The sequence below is a fragment of the Gavialis gangeticus genome, unplaced genomic scaffold, assembly GCF_001723915.1.
Source record: "Gavialis gangeticus isolate Ggan-Ray unplaced genomic scaffold, GavGan_comp1, whole genome shotgun sequence".
NCBI classification, from domain to species: domain Eukaryota; kingdom Metazoa; phylum Chordata; order Crocodylia; family Gavialidae; genus Gavialis; species Gavialis gangeticus.
Genome location: NW_017729025.1, coordinates 92,565,126 through 92,583,350, shown reverse-complemented (window position 1 = coordinate 92,583,350; position 18,225 = coordinate 92,565,126). Strand labels below are relative to the sequence as shown.

At 45.5% G+C, this 18,225-nt stretch overlaps 1 protein-coding gene across 1 annotated transcript in view; it reads right to left on the bottom strand.

Moving 5' to 3' along the window:
- DCAF5 (DDB1 and CUL4 associated factor 5) overlaps window positions 1–18,225 on the bottom strand; it is a 132,927-nt gene that overhangs the window by 66,046 nt on the left and 48,656 nt on the right. The window contains exon 6 of the mRNA XM_019519167.1: window positions 1,931–2,144. Coding sequence (XP_019374712.1) covers window positions 1,931–2,144 — 214 coding nt within the window. The remainder of the gene's footprint in view (window positions 1–1,930; window positions 2,145–18,225) is intronic.

Genomic DNA, 18,225 nt, shown 5'->3' with positions numbered 1-18,225 from the left:
AGAGGCTAAGCTGGAACTTGCCCATGCCCCCTCCTCCTAGGGCCTAACCATGCCCCATTTTCTCTCTGCAGGAGTCAAGTTCCTTTCCCTGTGGGGCTGTACTGGGGCCAGCATGCCCCTCTGCATGGCCAGATGGTACCCACTGTGACCACCTGGGTGCCAGATTGGGAGCACCAGCTGGATCTGGCCCATGGACAGACCAGGCACTGCAAACCTAGTCCGCCAGGCAAAAAGAAAATGGGAAGGTAAATACATCCTGTAAAGCTCTGCTAACTGAGGGGCTTTGCTCTACACCCAACAGCAATAATAGAAGTTCTGATTGCAGATTATTTATGATCAATGAGGGGAATTTTCAGATTTTGTGCTGATTTTGGGGTGTCAATAGTTGGAACTGAATGTTACTTATAAAACAAAACACTTTAGCTAAGAATATTAAGAACTAGAAGTCTACAATGTAGGCACATCTACATGTGCGCTTTACTGCAGAGCTGATTAATTAGTTCTGCAGTAAAGCTTCACTATCTACACAAGCGCAATAAATTGCCAGCATCAGGGCGCAATAAATTAACTCTGATCTAAGATAGTATGGTCCCCAACAGTACTATTTTATGGCAGAGTAATTAACTCTGCTGAAATGCTCATGTAGACAGTGACTAGGGCTGGCTGGGGCATGAGGGTGCTAAAGTGCAGGAGGTGGCTGCTGCCCGGCCCTGCTTTAGCACTGTTGTGCCCCAGTCAGCCCCTCTATCACCTGACGCTGGCACCCAGAGCCTGGGGCTGATCCCCCTGCCAGCCTGGGGCTACAGCACCCCAGCTCTAACTGCTGCGGTCCCAGGTGCATGTGATGATGCTGCACCTGGTGTTGGATTAGAAATTGCATTTAAAAGTCTGTTTGGGGGGAATTGACTTATAGGTATAAAATATATTGACTTATATGCATTAAAAGGGTTCAAGATGGGCAGCAGGGGTTAACTAATTTCCAAGAAGCTTGCATGTCTCAGTCTCAGTTTCACGGCCCTGGAGACAGACAGGCTATCTAACATAACAAGGCCAATGAATGGACACAGACTGAGAACTGAGGGGGCATATGCCATACTGTCTAACACAACAAGGCTGGGAACTAAAGGAATATGTACCATACTTTCCCATAACACAAGATAAGTAACACCAACAAGGCTCCAGATCGGGGTGGGGGGCAGGGGTGAGTCCCGGTTTTGGGGGGAAACAGACCAAATTAGGAGAAGACCTGGAAGGCTACAACTAACCAGAGATAGCCATGAATGAAAAGTCGTCAGGAGGGAAGAAGAATACTTGTATGGTTTCTTTTCTGTTATCACTGTGTATCAATAAAATTTGCCTATTATTGAATGGAAAGGTCGTAGTCGGTCTGAGGGTGGTCCCCCACCCCCAGAACAAGGTCTCTGGGTCCTAAATCCAGAGCCAACACTGGGAGAAGCTGACCCTGGCATGAACTGCACCAGAATTTATTCAGGTGCACTAACTGCATGTGTAGATGCACCCTGTAGGTTTTTTGGGATTGTTACTCCTAGTTTTAGATAGCAGCAAAATACAAGGAAGCTTCAAATGTTAAGTTTCTTTTTCTTAAATAGGTAATAGTGTCTGATTCATGGAACTGAACCTGGTTAAGTAGACTTTTCATATCATTTTATATGTTTCCTGTGAATAAACAGTCAAGTTATAGACTATACTGATCTGATTTCAAGTGTACTATGTTCTTTTGAGTGCATTAGCTTTCTCAGTTTCAGTACTAAGCAATTTTGAAGATAACCTGACACATACCAGGGACTGAAAATTATCCTCTAAATGAGAGAAAGCTGACACAGATGTCAAATCTCAAATGGTCAAGGAAGCTTACTGTTGTAGAGATCAATAAACATGCAAACTTTGGACTGCATTCTATGCCCATTACCTGGTCACGGTCGCCCGCAAAACAACAACTCTTCATCGTGCACGAGTTGAAGTAACCCTGGTTGTCAAACTGAAAAACAGGCAGGCGAGAGTGGATGTCATAGAGGACTGGTGGAAGGCGCCGACGCAATGCCAGCAGCTGGGTTCCATTGCTGTTGAAGCGGACACTCATGGCACTCTGAAGGGACAGATTTCCACCATAACGGAGCAATGAACTAGGAAGAGAGAGAGGAAACAAGTGAGAAGACCCCGGGATTTGGAAGGCATAAGGATATTATTTTTATAAAATACTTGCATGAATTTCCAAACACAGTTGTCGAGAGAGAGAGAGAGAGAGAGAGAGAGAGAGAGAGAACCACAAAAAGATCTTTGCTTTGAGACTCATTTGCAGTATGCTACAAATGAACAAAGTTCTACATCTGAATGAAACCGATTTCTGGCCAGTTTTCAAAGAAAAGCTTTCAGGGTACCTAACGCCCAGAAGAATTTAACTCAAAGCTTTCATGACAAGCTATTGAGAGTAGTATTGATAGCTTCAATTAAATTAGCTGTATCCATCCCCAACTCCTATAAGACAGAATTGCTACCACGTAGGGAACCAACCAGTTGTGGAGCGTTCGTGTTTGCAACTAACCCTGCCAGCACTCGGCAGTTTTTGTTACCTGGTACCCTCTCTAGTCTGTCCCAGGCCTCTTTTGCTGTTATTTTAGCATGGGACAGAGGGAATAGCATTTTATCCTTTAGTAAGTGCTCAGACCATTACCTCACTCCTGCTTCCATTTACATCCCTACAGGACATCAGATGATTTTTGTCCCTTCTAAGGCTCACCACAATCAGTTCCAGCTGCCTTACATAAAAACCTGTTCTACAAAATAGTTATTCTGAAAAGCATAAAAGTTAGCTAGGTCTCAAAACATGCCTCACCTACAAATAATGCAAAGTACATACAATTAATTATATTAACAGTATGATGCTACTGCCTTAAAATGCATATGTGCTAGAAGTCAACGGTCAGTGATCGCATCCAGTGTGCTTCTGTCCACTTTGTTCACACTTTCAAGTTAAAATGAGCACTTAGCACGCCTAGATTAAAAAAAACAAAACAAAACAAAAAACCAAAAAAAGTATAGTTCAGACAAAAGAGAGCTTTAGTCTCCCCCAGAAGCGTAGTGGTTGAGAGGGTTAGGCTTGATATCTGTTTCCTTCCATCTTTCCAAAAGGCATATCACTCCCTGAATTGGGATGGAAGGGAGGAGCAGTATTTTGTTCCCTTTCCATTTCATTTCAAAGGATTTAACAATCCAAACAAATACCGTCCTAGACACATTCTTTTTCAATAGGTTTCAGGCAATCCCAACCAGATGATTTATTAAAAGCTGTAAATTCTGTCCACCCTCAGTAGCTAACAGGCACCAAATACAGATGCTACAATTTTAAGAGGAAATTGACTCATAGGTTTGAATGCATCATATTTTCAGATACAGCTGTCTGCCTAGACATTCATAAAAAATGAGTCACGCCCAATAGAAAGGAATCCGCATTCCACACAGGTTGAAACATGCTTTGTTTCATGAGATACTGTATACATGAAAACTATTGCTCTACGCCAGAATCAGGAAGAAACAACTTGTGCACAGGATACAGGGTCAAGTTTTGTTTTTTTCTTAAACCAAACAACGCAAAGCTAGATTTCCACAAATGAACTAGAAGTCATATTTTCAAAATGACTAGTGAGACTCAAGGTGGGCACATATGTTTTGGATGCATGGATCCCTGTAAGTTGGCTTGATCTTCAGAAAACATTGAGCACCCATTCTATGAAAATCAAGTCTTTTTGGAACCTTTGTGGTAGCCAGCTTGAAGATGTGTAGGTGATCAAGAATCTTTTCTTTCTAGTTTGTACTGTTTCTCTCTACAGTCAGTGAGTTTCATTTGCTGTTTGTGAGAGTATTTCAGAGAAGTGAAGTTAAAAACAATCCTCAAATTTCACGGGCAAGATTTACTTGTTCAATAAAGATGAATGAGAGAAAAAATAACAAAAGATAAAAAAGAAAAGAAGAGAGAAAAAAAGAAAAAGAAAATGACTAACTAGATTTCAAATGGAATGTGTACTTTAATGCTGCTGTACCAGTAGAAACTAGAGCTACCATGCTGTTTGTTTTACCCTCTCAATGAGATTTTCTATTAAAAGTATGGTGGAAAAAAAAAATCACCGTTTTCTACAGCAGCATTTAAGGAGAATTTTACTTAATGTAAAACAAATTTTCTCTCTCTGAAAGTTTAACATTTTCCATGAGAAACAAACAGACATTTTTAAAATTAAGAATATTCACTAGTTAAAACCTCAATATTCTGTTGAACAGTTAAAACAAAACATTTTCAAGCAGTTCTTCTCAGGTTTGTGGTTGTTAAGTCTAGTATGACAGTTAAGCCCTTAGTTTGAAAAGGTTATTTATTAATTTACGTGAAGTTCTCTTTCTTCCTTCCACCTCCTCCCTCTCCCCTCGCTTCATCATCTAGTCTGGCCATCTCTTCTTAACAATCTTCTTTCTTCTTGATACTACTGTCTTTTCTCTCAGCACCCATCAGTCCTTTGTCTTAAGATGAATACTATCCTCCTCCCAGCTCCTTGCATCACCAAGGCTTTCTACTAAATCCCTTTCAAAACCAAACCAGTAGACTGCCTAAAAGTAGCAATGCCCTCCAGTGTCCTATGCTGGTAGTCACTATTATAAACCCTTTATACTTTTAATCTGTTCTTTCCAATGCCTCCCACTTTTCTGGTAATAATGCCCTGGTTTTGATTGCTGTGCAATGCATGAGGCACATTCTAAAATGATATTTTATAGTAGTAGCTTAATATTGAAACAGGTTTCCATTGCATTTTACAGACACTTTTCTTAGGCTGCCAGAGTGGTCATGAGAAGTTAACAAACAAAAACACTTTAAATGTTATAAATATTTTAGTAACTTATGCGAAATAAGACTTCAAGAGAACATTTTAATTCAAGAACCAAAAGACAAGCCAGAAAACAAGAAAGTCAGAGTTAATATTATACTTAAAGTCTAAAACCTACAGAGCCATGCATTTAAGACATTGCAAAAGCAGCATAACATTCAAACTAGCCTCCTAAGGTAAATACAGCTGTCTGATAAATAGTGTTTCAGGTATTTTGCAGTTCCATGGCCACCAGAACTATGCTCCAGAACCTCAGTTTTCCATATAAATAAATGAAATAAATAAGTGGCTGCATAAAGGTTTGAAAACATTAATCAAATATGAACCAACTAGGTGCTACCTTTCCAAATTTACAGACAGCCAGGAGAATGCTTCAGGTGTATGACCTACACTTTTCATCTCCCCATGGACTTTGATTCTATAATAATTGAATGTAATATTTTTCTGCAGACTTCTTTATTTTTGTTTCCTTGCCCTTCTAGGACTTGCCTGTGTCTGCCCCTCTACTTCTCTTGATTCCCTTCAAGAGTTAATCTAATTAACCGATTGTGGAAAAATCATTTGTTTTAGCCAATCAAAGCAGGAAGACCAGAAACAGTTGAGGGAAATTTGTGCTTTATAGCAGAAGGGGAGAAACTGTTTGTGGAGTACATGCAGAAGGTATGATGTGGAAGTGGGATACAGAGACCTATATATCCATATAGGCCTAGAAAATGACATATATCCATATAGACAAAAAACGACAGATATAGCTGTATAGGCCTAAAATGACAAATTTTAGGCAACTCACAAAGGGAGCATGAAGAAGAGAATTAGAGGGCTATAGAAGGGGCTGAGGTATATATTACTGGCAGTGAAAGTAGCAAGCAAGGCTTATAGGTAAAAGCAGCTAAAAATTGGGTCTTACAAGAGAAAGCAATGAATTTAAAGTTTACCACACTTTTCAAGCTAAAATTTTCCATGGCAGACATCTTCAAAAATATTCAGTCAGACAATTTCAGGTAAAACAGTTCAGCCATTTCAAAGAACGACAATTTTCCCTAAATCCATTCTGGTTGTATTAACAACATTCTTGGAATCCTATCCCCCCACCCCTTTCCTCCTCCCACAGCTCTAGAATACACATGATTTCAAACAGAAACAAAAATTTGACAAGGGGTATCACCCTGCTGTCAGGAATGAGCCTGTTCCCATCACGTGAACGTTTGTCAAGACATACGTCTCTGAATTAATCTCAATTCATGTATGCCTCGGTAGGAATTGTTAGCTTGGCACCTAAAAACTCCAAAGATTCTAGTTTCAATGGTTTCATAGACATTAGGGCTGGAAGGGACCTCGAAAGATCATCGAGTCCAGCTCCCCACCCAAAGGGCAGGAAGTCAGCTGGGGTCATAGGATCCCAGCAAGATAAGCATCCAAATTTCTCTTGAAGGTGTTCAATGTAGGTGCTTGAACCACTTTCAATGGCAGGCTATTCCAGACCTTGGGGCCTCGGACAGTGAAGAAATTCTTCCTTATGTCCAGCCTGAAACTGTCTTGCAGGAGTTTATAACCGTTTGACCCTGTCATCCCTTGGGGCGCTCTGGTGAACAATCGTTCCCCCATATCCTGGTGAACACCCCTGATAAACTTATAGGTGGCTATCAGATCGCCCCTGAGCCTGCACATTTTCAGGCTAAAGAGTCCCATAGCTCTCAGCCTGTCATCATAAGGTCTGTTTTCCTGACCTCTGATCATGCGTGTGGCTCTTCTCTGAACACTCTCAAGCTTCTCCAAATCCTTTTTGAATTGTGGAGCCCAAAACTGCACGCAGTACTCCAGCTGCGGCCTCACCAAGGCCTAGTACAACAGTTGAATGACATCCCGGGATTTGCTTGAGAAGCATTTACGGATGCAAGCCAGTGTTTTGCTCACTTTACTAGCTGCAGCATCACACTGAAAGCTCGTGTTCACCTTGTGGTCAACCATTACCCCCAAGTCCCTTTCATCTGTAGTACTAACCAGCATAGCATTGCCGAGCCTATAAGGACGTTGCAGGTTTTTCCTCCCAAGGTGGAGAACCTTGCATTTTTCAGTGTTAAACACCATCAGGTTCTCATCCGCCCATTTCCTGAGCCTGTCAAGGTCAGCCTGGATTGCCCTCCTGTCCTCAGGTGTGGATGCTTTACCCCAGAGTTTGGTATCATCAGCAAACTTGGCTAGTCTGCTTCTGACTCCAATGTCCACATCATTACTGAAGATGTTGAACAATATAGGTCCAAGGACAGAGCCTTGGGGGACCCCACTGGTCACAGGGCACCATGACAATGAGAGTGATCTGTAAATACAACTACTATAGGTTACCAGAATGCTCCATTTCAAGGATGAAAAAGCTGGATGGGACTTTTGCTACAAACGATTCTTGTAGCTGCAGTGGACAAGAAAGGCAGCAGGCACCAGAACTGAGAGAAGCAACACTGTCATGTCCTCAGTGCTCCACTTGTTGGCTACTAGACAGTAGGAAGAACTTGCCTGTCTCTGGCTGGATCTATGCTATATAGGTCTGCAAGCAGAACTACAAGTGCATCCATACAAAGCTGCTTTATGGCAGCTGAATGCCCTTTTTCTGCTGGCAGATTAATGCCGCTTTTCTGAGTCATACAAGGCTTCTGCCACCACCTGAAAGTCAGAGCATGTAGATGTACCCGTGTCTTCTGCTGACTACCACAGTCTATTTCAGTAGCTCTCTCAGGGTATACCTTTCACTTTGTTGACAAAACAGGCCTAAGTACAGTCAAAAAGCCTGAGGCTAAATCAATTCAGTCTTTGCAAGTTAGTCTAATTTGCAGAGATTAAAAACTGAGAAACAACTGGACACACGTTTACTGCTGATTCCGGAAATGCAGCCACCTGTATTCTCTCAGGCCATAAGCTCCAGGGTGCTACAGCACAGCTCTCTGGCATGTAGAGAGAATGGGCTGTGTGTTCCCTTCCTTTTCCTGCTGCCCCTGAGATCTCTGGGATTTGCAGTCCACCATCACAGCAGCAGGACTCAGCAGGGTTGCTCATCACTTCCTCCTCTGGCTTCCAGGTGCCTCTGTGATTTATAGTCCACTGTCGTAGCCAGCAGTAAGTTTCAGTAAGTTTAGCAGCAGGGCAGCTCTGTACTCAGGGGAAGGTGGGTTTAACCCCTCTTCCAGTTTAACCAGTCCCTGCCTTCCCCACTCCCCCCCAACTCTCCTCCTTTGGAGAAGACAGCACAGCCCAGGCCAGGGCTGGAAAGCATGCCGGGGGACCGTGATTTAACTTGAACTAGGAAGGGGTCTGGGACAGAAGTTTTATAAACCAGTTTGACTGAAATCAGCTAAATCTAGGGTTGCACCGACAGATTGTTCAGTCTGATAGCAATGGCTGATTTTTTAAGGAGGCATATTGGCTGATAATGATCCAATTCCGATATACAGCCAGGCAGCTTGGAGACCAGTGTCAGGCTCGTAAGTCTGGTGTGGGGGAAGGAGCGAGGGTAGGAATGGGGGGAGGGGAAGGCAGAGCGAGGCCCTTATAGTAAGGAAGGGAGTGGGGCTGGGGCAGCTGGGGTGGAGTGGGGCATGGGACAGAGCTGCAGCTTGTCTGAGTGGCACGGGGAGGGGAGAGGGGTGGGTACAGCTCCCATCCTGCAAGCACCCTGGGAGAGAACAGGGGAGGGGTGTGCCCCAGAACCACACAGGGCAGGGTGGGGCAGGATACAGCTGCAAGCTGGGGCTAAGCTGGGCTCTTCCCAGAAGAGGCTGGGCCAAACTGTGCTGAGCTTGGGATGGGTGGTGGTGGCACTGGGAGCAGGGTGGGGAGCTGCAGCCACCCCAAAATTTGCTGTAGCTTCCCAAACTTCCCCCTGCCAGCACTGCTGCTGTGCATCCCTGCTGGGAAGAGCCTGATGCAGCCCCCAGCCCACAGCTGCATCCTGCCTCACCCCACGAGCAGACCCAGGGGCACACGCTCCCCATAACCTCCTGGGGTGGGTGCAGAGAGAGAACCACTCGCCCTCACACCCCCCCAGACAAGCTGCTCATGGCTCTGTCTGGCACCTGCCCCCCACCCCCTGGTTGAGTAGCACCAGTCCCACTTTTCCAGCATTAGAGCTGATTGTGTGACAAAGTCAGTACCAGGGCCCCTGAGATTCATACCCCAATCTATGGAATCTGCAAGTAGAGGACCAAGCTGCAGCATTACCTCACTAGCCACAAACCTGTTCCAGCTCGGTCTCGGCCCTCCCATAAGGTTCCTAACAGGAGATTACATGACCCAAGAGGACCAATGGGGGTCACAAGCCCCTGATGGGAAGGCTATAAAACCTTCCCGCTACCTGCAGGTTCTTGTCCTTGCAACAATACTTAGTATCCATAGTGTGGATCTCCTTGCCTGACCATTGTAACTTCTGTTCCCGTCTTGGATTTTCTTGTTCTGAATCCTTGCCTTACTCCCAACTTGCCTCCATCTCAGACCCTTCTGCCCTGCCTCCAGTCTAGGACCCCAAGTACCTTGGCTCATGCTTACCCCATCCTCTATATTGGATTCTCTGGCTCCTGACCCCTGGCCTGGCCTTGACCATGGACCCACTTGATCCCTGGTATGATATATCAAACTTCAACTGGCAGCTGGTATTGCAACCCTTGACTTTCTCTTTTGGACTTATGGTATTACTGACCCTTAGCTTCTGGACCCTGACCCTTGCCATCTGGGTTGTACCCATGACAGTACATTTTCCTGGAAACACAGTGTCCAGGAAGTGTGGTATCCTGGGAGACAGTTGGAATAAGACAGCAGGAACTTCTGGGTATAGCAGGGCAGCAACATGGTTGGGCCCCAGATCCTTGCAAAGGCAGTAGGAAGACTTGTTTTTACTGTAGATTTCATAGACATTAGGGCTGGAAGGGACCTCGGAAGATCATCAAGTCCAGCCCCCTGCCCCAGGGGCAGGAAGTCAGCAAGGGTCATAGGATCCCAGCAAGATAAACATCCAGATGTCTCTTGAAGGCATTCAAAGAAGGTGCTTGAACCACCTCCAGCAACAATCTATTCCAAGCCTTTGGGGCTTGGACAGTAAATAAGTTCTTCCTTACGTCCAGCTTGAAATGGTCATGGAGGAGTTTGTGACCGTTCACCCTTGTCATCCCTTGGGGTGCTCTCGTGAACAGATGTTCTCCCATATCCTGGTAAGCACCCCTGATAAAAAAAACTTACAGGTGGCCACCAACTCACCCCTGAGCCTGCACTTTTCCAGGCTGAAGAGTCCCATGGCTCTCAGCCTCTCTTCATAAGGTCTGTAAATGTTTCTTTATAAAAAGTTCCTGTAAATAAAATGTTGATTTGACACCACAAGCCTCATTAAGATGCTACAGACTGGATGTAGCAGCTCACTCACCCTCAGCCAGCTCAGTGGCTCTTTACCCAAAAGCTCCTGCCTCACCAACAGCTGTAAGAAGCTTAGCACTGGACTCTGCCCCCAGTCTTTGCAGCCCCAGGGAAAAGTGACAACCATGAGTCACAGTGCCTCTTTACTTTATTCTACCTTTTTTCTACTACAGCAATTTAGCTTCCTCACTTAAGATAATACCCCAATTTTGGACAGCTGATTTGGGGGGGGGGGGGGAGGGGGATGGAAGGTGCATGTGATATGCAAGTAAATATGGTATTTTGTTCATTGAAACAGGGGCTCAGGCAGGAGTCCTGTTACTAAAACAGGATTGGGCATGACTTACCTGACCATGCACCCTGCTGGGGGGGGGGGGGGGGGGAAATCACACACCCAGAGCAGGGCTAGGTGATTAGTCTGCCAAGACTTGTATAAATCCAGTGGCGGGGCATATACCTTTTGCCTTTGGGCACAAGGAGACAGCAAGGGCCATTTGGAACCCCAGATGGCGAAGAATACAAGGAACCCGCCTGGTGACTGGGAAGAGATGCCAAGACTACAGGACCCTAGATGAAGAGAGTCCATTCAGGGCAAGCTATGTACCGTGAGATTCTGGTGGCTCTGGAGAGTGTGGTGGGAGCCGAGGCTTGGCAGAGTCACGCGGCAGGGAATCATGGAGAGAACGAGGCATCCCATGGGTGAAAGACAATGGGTGGGCAGAAGGAGCCCAATCCCAGCGGGGCAACACTGCCAGAGGCATCAATGTGGGATGCAGGGAAGCAACTGGGACTGATCCCAGTATAAGACTTACATGAGAGATGCGAGGAATGTGCCTTGCTAATAAGATAATTAGTGCTCAGAACTCTGAGCACTGCATTGTAGCCAGAAAGTATCCAGTGCTGGATGAACTGCTCGGCGGCACTGGAGGGCTTCACTAATGAAGTAACTGGCAAGGTTACAGTTACTGTACCATTATTTAAAAAAAATAAACCAACACCATGAGCATATAACACCTGGGTGGTGTTTATTAATCTCTAGCATTGAAAAGATCACAGATCTCCTCAATTTTCTTTCAAATCCAAGTCGTGGCAGGCAAGTACAGAAGGGAGATGAAGCTAGGATCGCCCATCCCGCTCACATTCAATTTAGGACTGCCACTTACTTGTTCCTTTATTTTTACACTATCTTTCTTTCATGGAGTCATTCTAAGGAGGTGGCATCCTTCCACAGCCTCTAGAAAGTTTACTGGTCCAACAGGCTAGGACCAAACCTCACTTCAGAGACTATAACTGTCACTAGAGGTACACTGGTACATTGATTTGATATCAGATCAGCACTGATATAAAGAAAATTGTATCAGAAATTGGCCTAATATGGTCAATACTTTGGCCAATAAATGGCCCGTGCATGCACGCAGCTGCAGCACAGGACGTAGGTGGTGTGGAGCACAGCCCGGCAGCTTAGAGAACTGCGTGTAGCTGGTAAGTCTGTTGTGGTGGAAGGGGCATTGTGGGGGGTGATCAAGGCCCCCCAGTCAGGGAGGGAGTGGGACTGGGGCAAGTGCAGGATGGAGCTGTGGCTTGTCTGGCAGCTCCCAGACACTTGTCCGACAGGGCATGGGGAGGTGGGAGTGGCATGTGCCCCTGGATCTGCATGGGGTGGGGCAGGCTGAGGCAGCACAGGGCTCTTCCCAGCAGGGGCTGGGCTGGGCTATGCTTGGGGTGGGCAGTGGCAGCAGTGCTGGGAGGGGTGGTTGGCAGGGGGCTACAGTGAATTTTCAGGTGGCTGCAGCTCCCCCTCCCAATAGCCCCTGCCCAGTGCCACCGCTCATCCTGAGTGCAGCCCAGTCCAGCCTCCCCCCCCAGCCAGGAAGAGCCTGGCATAGCCCTGGCCCCAGCCTGCCCTACCCTGTACAGATCCAGGGGCACATGCCCCCCTCCTGTGCCCTCCTGGAGGACGCACAGCAGCAGGAGCTGCCCCCCACCCCCCTCCAGACAAGCTGTGGCTCTGTCCCTAACCCTACCCCACCCCAGCTAGGCAGTGCTTGTCTCAGCCCCACTCCCTCCCTCCCTCCCACCGCAGGGGCCTTGATCTGCACCCCCCACCACAGACTTGCCAGCTGGGCACAGCTCTTCAAGCCACTGGGCTGGTTTCGGAAATCAGAACAGTATCAGCCAATATACCTCCTTAAAAATTGGCTATTGGTAAATCAGTCCCAAAAATCTCTATCGGTGCACCCCTGAAGGAACTGGATGTTAAAATAGTTTAACAGTAACATCAAGCATTAGTAGCACAGCTGTCAAGGGGTATGTCTGAGTGAGGGTAACACCCACTTTCTGCCATAAGCCCCACTTCCATTTATTTGAAGTCAGACTACCCTGGGATTTGGTCTCTTTCCATCCAGCTAGCAGTGAAACACCGACACTGCTGCACAGCTCTGGCAATGTCACATACACTTCCAAAATTCTTTTTTTATTTTATGAAGTGTCTGGTATGATTAGTTAACAGAGAAACCACCCATTTTAAAAAGTCCAAGCATGCATTTATGAGCGTTGGGGGTGGTTGGTGAGAAAGGGGAGAATGGATAAAGTTGCGTGCAATGTGTTCATTTCCGTAGTGTGACACTGCATAAGGGCAGCACTCAGATATTAACCATACATTAGACCAAGCTGAACAACTGAAGGCTTTCAAGACAAGAACAGCACCATTAGTGTAAGCAAACTCATTTACACTGGCAGCTAGTAGATACAAAGGGGTGGGGAGGAAAAAGTCCACAGCAGCCAGTTTTAGCAACAGCTCAAGACTTTTTTTGCAGGGGAAATCTATGCCTGAAAGAAACACTTGCCCTTAATTTTTTAATAGATGTTTCATCTTTAGTGAAAAGATAAATATGCAGTCAGTTTGCATAAGCTTACAGGAGCTGTTTAAGTTAGATTGGCAATTATTAGTGACCACCAATAAAAAAGAGAGAAGAATAGCAAGGGCCTTTGGGGAGTATTAAAAAAAAAGTACACCAAGGTAGCATTAATGGAGCCATTAAATACATATCTCTTTTGATAAGCAACAAACCTGACAAAATGAATTGTATTACAGTCAATGTCTTTAGGAAATGAGAGTCATTTGTGGGGGAGGAAGGAAGGAAGGAAGAAAAAGAAGTGTTGATCATTTCAAGCAGTGCTGTTTACAATAACGTAATGAAAGACTGACCTTAAAAGGAAAAAAAATGAATTGAATGCTTGAAACTAATGCACACAATCATATACAATCAGGTCTGTCAGCATTTCTGTAACCACTAAATTGAGGAACTTCTAACTGTGCAAAAAAAATTTGGAATACAACTTGGCACCAAGACAATTGGAGCCTGGAAAACTGAGAAACATTTCAAAAGTTAGGCTTTGAGAGTTGGTTCCTTATTTTAAAGATATACACAAACACACCAGTTCTTATGTATTTGGGATTAGAATCAACTTAGAACAAAATTATTAGTGGTATACAAACAAGCACATTAAGATAATTATGGCCTTTGAGTTTAAAACAAACAGATACAGACAGACATGTGCTATTCAAGATAGCCACCTTTAAGAAGTTTCAGCCATATCAAAGAGTTTGGAAATCCTGTAAACATAAAAAAAATTGAAAATATAGCCAAAGCTTAGAGTAAAATGTTATTATATTTATATTTTAGTTAGCAGTGTTTACAAAAGGAAGAAACAAATAAACAGCTCCCTTCCCCCCCATACATAAATTTCACAACTCAGTGGATTGTTAGCAGGGCTCAAGGTCTCCATTTTCCTTTACAAAACTAAAAATAAGTGATTCCTATAAAATAGACTACGTCTACCAAAAGCTGTTAAAAACAAAAAAACCACTAGAGAATTTAAAGTGAATGCTACCGCCTAGCCTAAATATTAAAAAATGTGTACTCCCTGACTCCAAATCATTAGGTTTAGAAATAATTGGACTATATTGCAGGGGTCGGCAACCCCCAGCACCTGTGCTGAGCATGGCATGCGAGGCCATTTTGCTTGGCACGCCACTGCCAACCATGGAACCCAGGCTGATCCCAGCAGGTGGCTGGGAAGATACAAGCCCTGCTGCAAGCAGGCCGGGCACCATGGCTGGCAGCAGCTACCCCAGAGCCTGGGCCAGCTGCAGGTGGGAGGCTGCTAACAGCTGCTGCCTCCCGGCCCCAGCTGCCTCCCAGCCCCAGGCTCTAGGGAGGCAGCACATGCTGGCAGTGCTCCCCACCGTGCTGCCCTCCCTGCTGCCTCTGCAGAGCAGCATGTGGAACACTGAAGGGCACAGCAGGGAGGTGCATGAAAAAACTGCCTGCTGCTCTGAGCTCCCCACTGCCCCGGCCACAATTCCCCTGCAGGCAGGTGCAGCAGCAAGGGGCACAACTCTGCACTGCTGCCCACGCTGCCCCCATGCACACAGGGGAAGTGTGACCAGCACAGCACGGAGCTTGCGGTGGCAGGCAGCTTCCCTGGGCAGCCCCTATGTGTGCTGCCACTCTACCACACTGTGCTCCGGAGGGCCCGTGGGAGGGCAGCAGGGCCAGAAGCACAGCGTGGGGAAGTGTGGCCAGGGCAATGGGGAGCTCAGCGCAGCAGGCAGCTTTCATGTACCTCCCCACTATGCCATGCCAGGTTCCATACTGCTCTGCAGAGGTGGTGGGGGAGGACAGCATGGCGGGGAGCACGAGCTCGCACTGCACACCCACGCTGCCCCTTACAGATTTGGGGGTGCAGGTCCCCCTGCCCCCAAAAGTGCATGCTGCCACTAGGAGCCAGCCCCACCCCACAGCTGAACCCGCCACAGTCGGCAGGTAGCAGCAGTGGGGGAGCCAGCTCCCGCTGCAGCAGCCACTGCCATCTGTTGGGAGCAGGGAGCTGTGGACCTGGGTTCCTGGCCCCATAGCCCTGGCAGCTAGGGGCCCCTCTGGCAGGGCTGGGGGGCAGGGGCAATCCACACAAAACAAATACACAAGATCAAAGGTAGCATCCAACATTTTATTTATTGTCACCAGGTTTACAATTTTTAGAAAAATCTAGTATTTACCATAAAAAGGCAAAATTTATTATTATTAACTATACTAATATGCAGTGCATCCTGCCATGTACCCCCTGCCCTCATTTTGTTTTTCTGGCATGCCGGCACTCCAGCACCTTCCAATGTAGACATTGTGGTTTTTTTGGCACTCTGGCCAAAAAAAGTTGCCTACCCCTGCTATGTTGTATGTTTGTGTACGTAATCAGGGTTTTCCATCTTGCCCATAGGGTGCACTTAGGCCTCCTACAAGATAACTGACTCTAGGAGTCAGGGCTTTAAGAACAGCAAACATCACAAGACTTATCATGAGATTTGGGAACACTGGGCAAATATCAGGAAAAGTTTTATGAATTAGCCTTACCCTATCTTTCAACTTGACAATTAGTGACTCACAAAAAGCTGCTGTTGCTCTACCAATGATTTCAGCTTCTTTAAGTTAGTCAAAACACTATTGATTATGCCTTCTTCAATTCCACACTTCTTTATAAAGAAAAAGTGCAGCATTTTCAGCAGTCAAAGGTTTGGGAAGAATTTGTAGCTCCTCATCCCTTCTGGGTTTTTTAAAAGGCTTTTAAACTTATTTGTCATTATGGCTGCAGAACAGTATCAGACAAAAGACAGGCAGGCAATGAGCCGAGACAATTGCTAGATGGGGTAAAACCCATTTGTTTTGACTCTAGCTCATCCTCCCTCTGCCCCATCCCTCATTTATCTGATTTCCCTGCTGAGTCTCATGATTCTGCCCCAAAGGGCTCACAATCTCAGACTGGCTTTATTATAGATTTGTACATTTACAAGCACAACAGAGCCCTGATCCCTGCCTGGACCCTTGAGGTGTTGCCATAAGGTAAGAATAAATTAGATCCACTAGACTGAGAAATAGTTGCTTAGGGAAATGGAAACACCTTTTTACTTGATTTAAAAAGCCAAAAAGGATATATGGGTAGTGCTCCACTGACTCCAGGAACTGTACTAAACCAGTGGTAGGCAAGGCTTTGGAAGCATGGACTGGATCAACCCAGCTCAGGTCCTACACAGGTTGATGCTCCCACGTTACTGCTGCCACTTCCCCTCAAAACATGGCCACACCAACACACAAAACCCCTACTGCCCAGCTGGAGTGGGGCCCTTTGGTGCCTGGCCACAGCAGCACCAACTTGCAAATAACAAATCTCCCTTACCACCCAACCACAGCATGGTACAGGTAAAGCCCCTGGTTCTATAGATCAGGCCTATGGAACCATTGGAGCAAGTCTGGCCTGTGGGCCTTACATTGCCAAACCTTGTGCTAAACCACATACTGAACATCCTGCTCCAGGCTCTTGTACTGTACTCATTACTGTAGCAACAGAGCACCATCTAGTATTGCATTAAGACAGTGATGTTCAGCCTCTAGACTGCAGGCTAGAACTGGCCTGTAGTCATCTCATCTGAGTTGTGGGGCTCCCCACAGATCTGGACATTTGGCATTAGGAGAGCAGTGGTAGCTGCTCCTCTACTACCAAATTTCTAGACCTGTGGGAACTGCTGCAGGCCCAATACCTTGGCCCTACATGCTTGAACACGTCAACATGTAGGATTTGACACGTGTGTGGGATCAGGCTAACATGCAGGGCCAGGAAAGCATGCTGTATCACACCAGCAGATGGACCCCATGTGCCAACACTGCACAGGATCCCGGCCCACTAACTGACTCCATGCCCCTTGTCCAGCCTCCAGGGCTAGAAGATGGAACACCACTGCACAAAGAGATGACTAACATCTGTCATTAACTTGTTCTCTTGTCCTCTCACTGCAGAGAAAGAGCATGCATCTTGTTTGGGTAGGTTATTTTATTTATTTAAAATATGTATGTTGCCATATACGTGTGCTAGAGGAAAGAAGTGTGCCTTGTGCTTGGATTGGAAGGTGGCAAGTTCTGGGTGAGTTCAATCCGTAATCTCAGATGGATCCCCACAGGAGTTTCTCTTCTAACTCACTTACACAGGACTAAGATTTCCTAATACAGGTACCTAAAAGGTACAGGCACATCCTTCAATTTAAAAGATAATGGCAAAACATTTTTTGGTGGGTTGTAAGAGTAATATTTTGTACTTCTTTCTATTAGGGAATCCCAAAGCAAGAATTTGCAGCCAGCCAAAAAGTTTAGCACAGTACTTAAGAAATAAGCACTACCTTCCTTCATCTTTACATCTATATTAATGTTGGTTGTACATTGAACTGAACTACTCATAAAGGCAAGTAAATCTTATCTCTCAATTGCAAATAAAGTGAGTTTCTTTTAAGTACCTATTGAAAGGTATGAACTCATGTCTGCATGATAATGAGCCTATTTAATATCTGCAGAACAAGAATGAAATTCCTCCTAAAAAAAAATTCTTACAGTTTATCTTAACAAGACAAGCAAAAAACAAAAATAAAAATGTCCAACTTCCACAGCACAAAAATAGTTTCCTTTCTAGCTCTGACAGGTATATAGCTTCTTCTCTCTCAGGCTGATGGATTTTTATTCAGACTTATTCCCTTCATACATGCACACAGTTTCCATATATTCAAATACACAATCTAATACCTTTACTGATTTCACAGGGATGTTGAGACAAAGTCTTCCTATTAGTAATAACAAAACCCAATCTCCCTAACAAGGTTTTGCTTAAAAAAAAAAAAAAAAAAAAACCAAATCCCCCAAAAAAGGTTTTTTTAAAAAAAAAAAAACCACCACCTTTTTTCTTTTCTACCTCTCCCCCCCATTAAAAATCCCCCTGAAGCAAACAAGCTGGAGAAAGAAGGAATTGTAGAACAGTACTGTCTGTGGCCTCCCAGCTGCAGCCAGCCCCGGCTCTGGGTAACTGCTGCCAGCCGGGAGCCTGGGCTGCTCCCAGCAGACAGCTT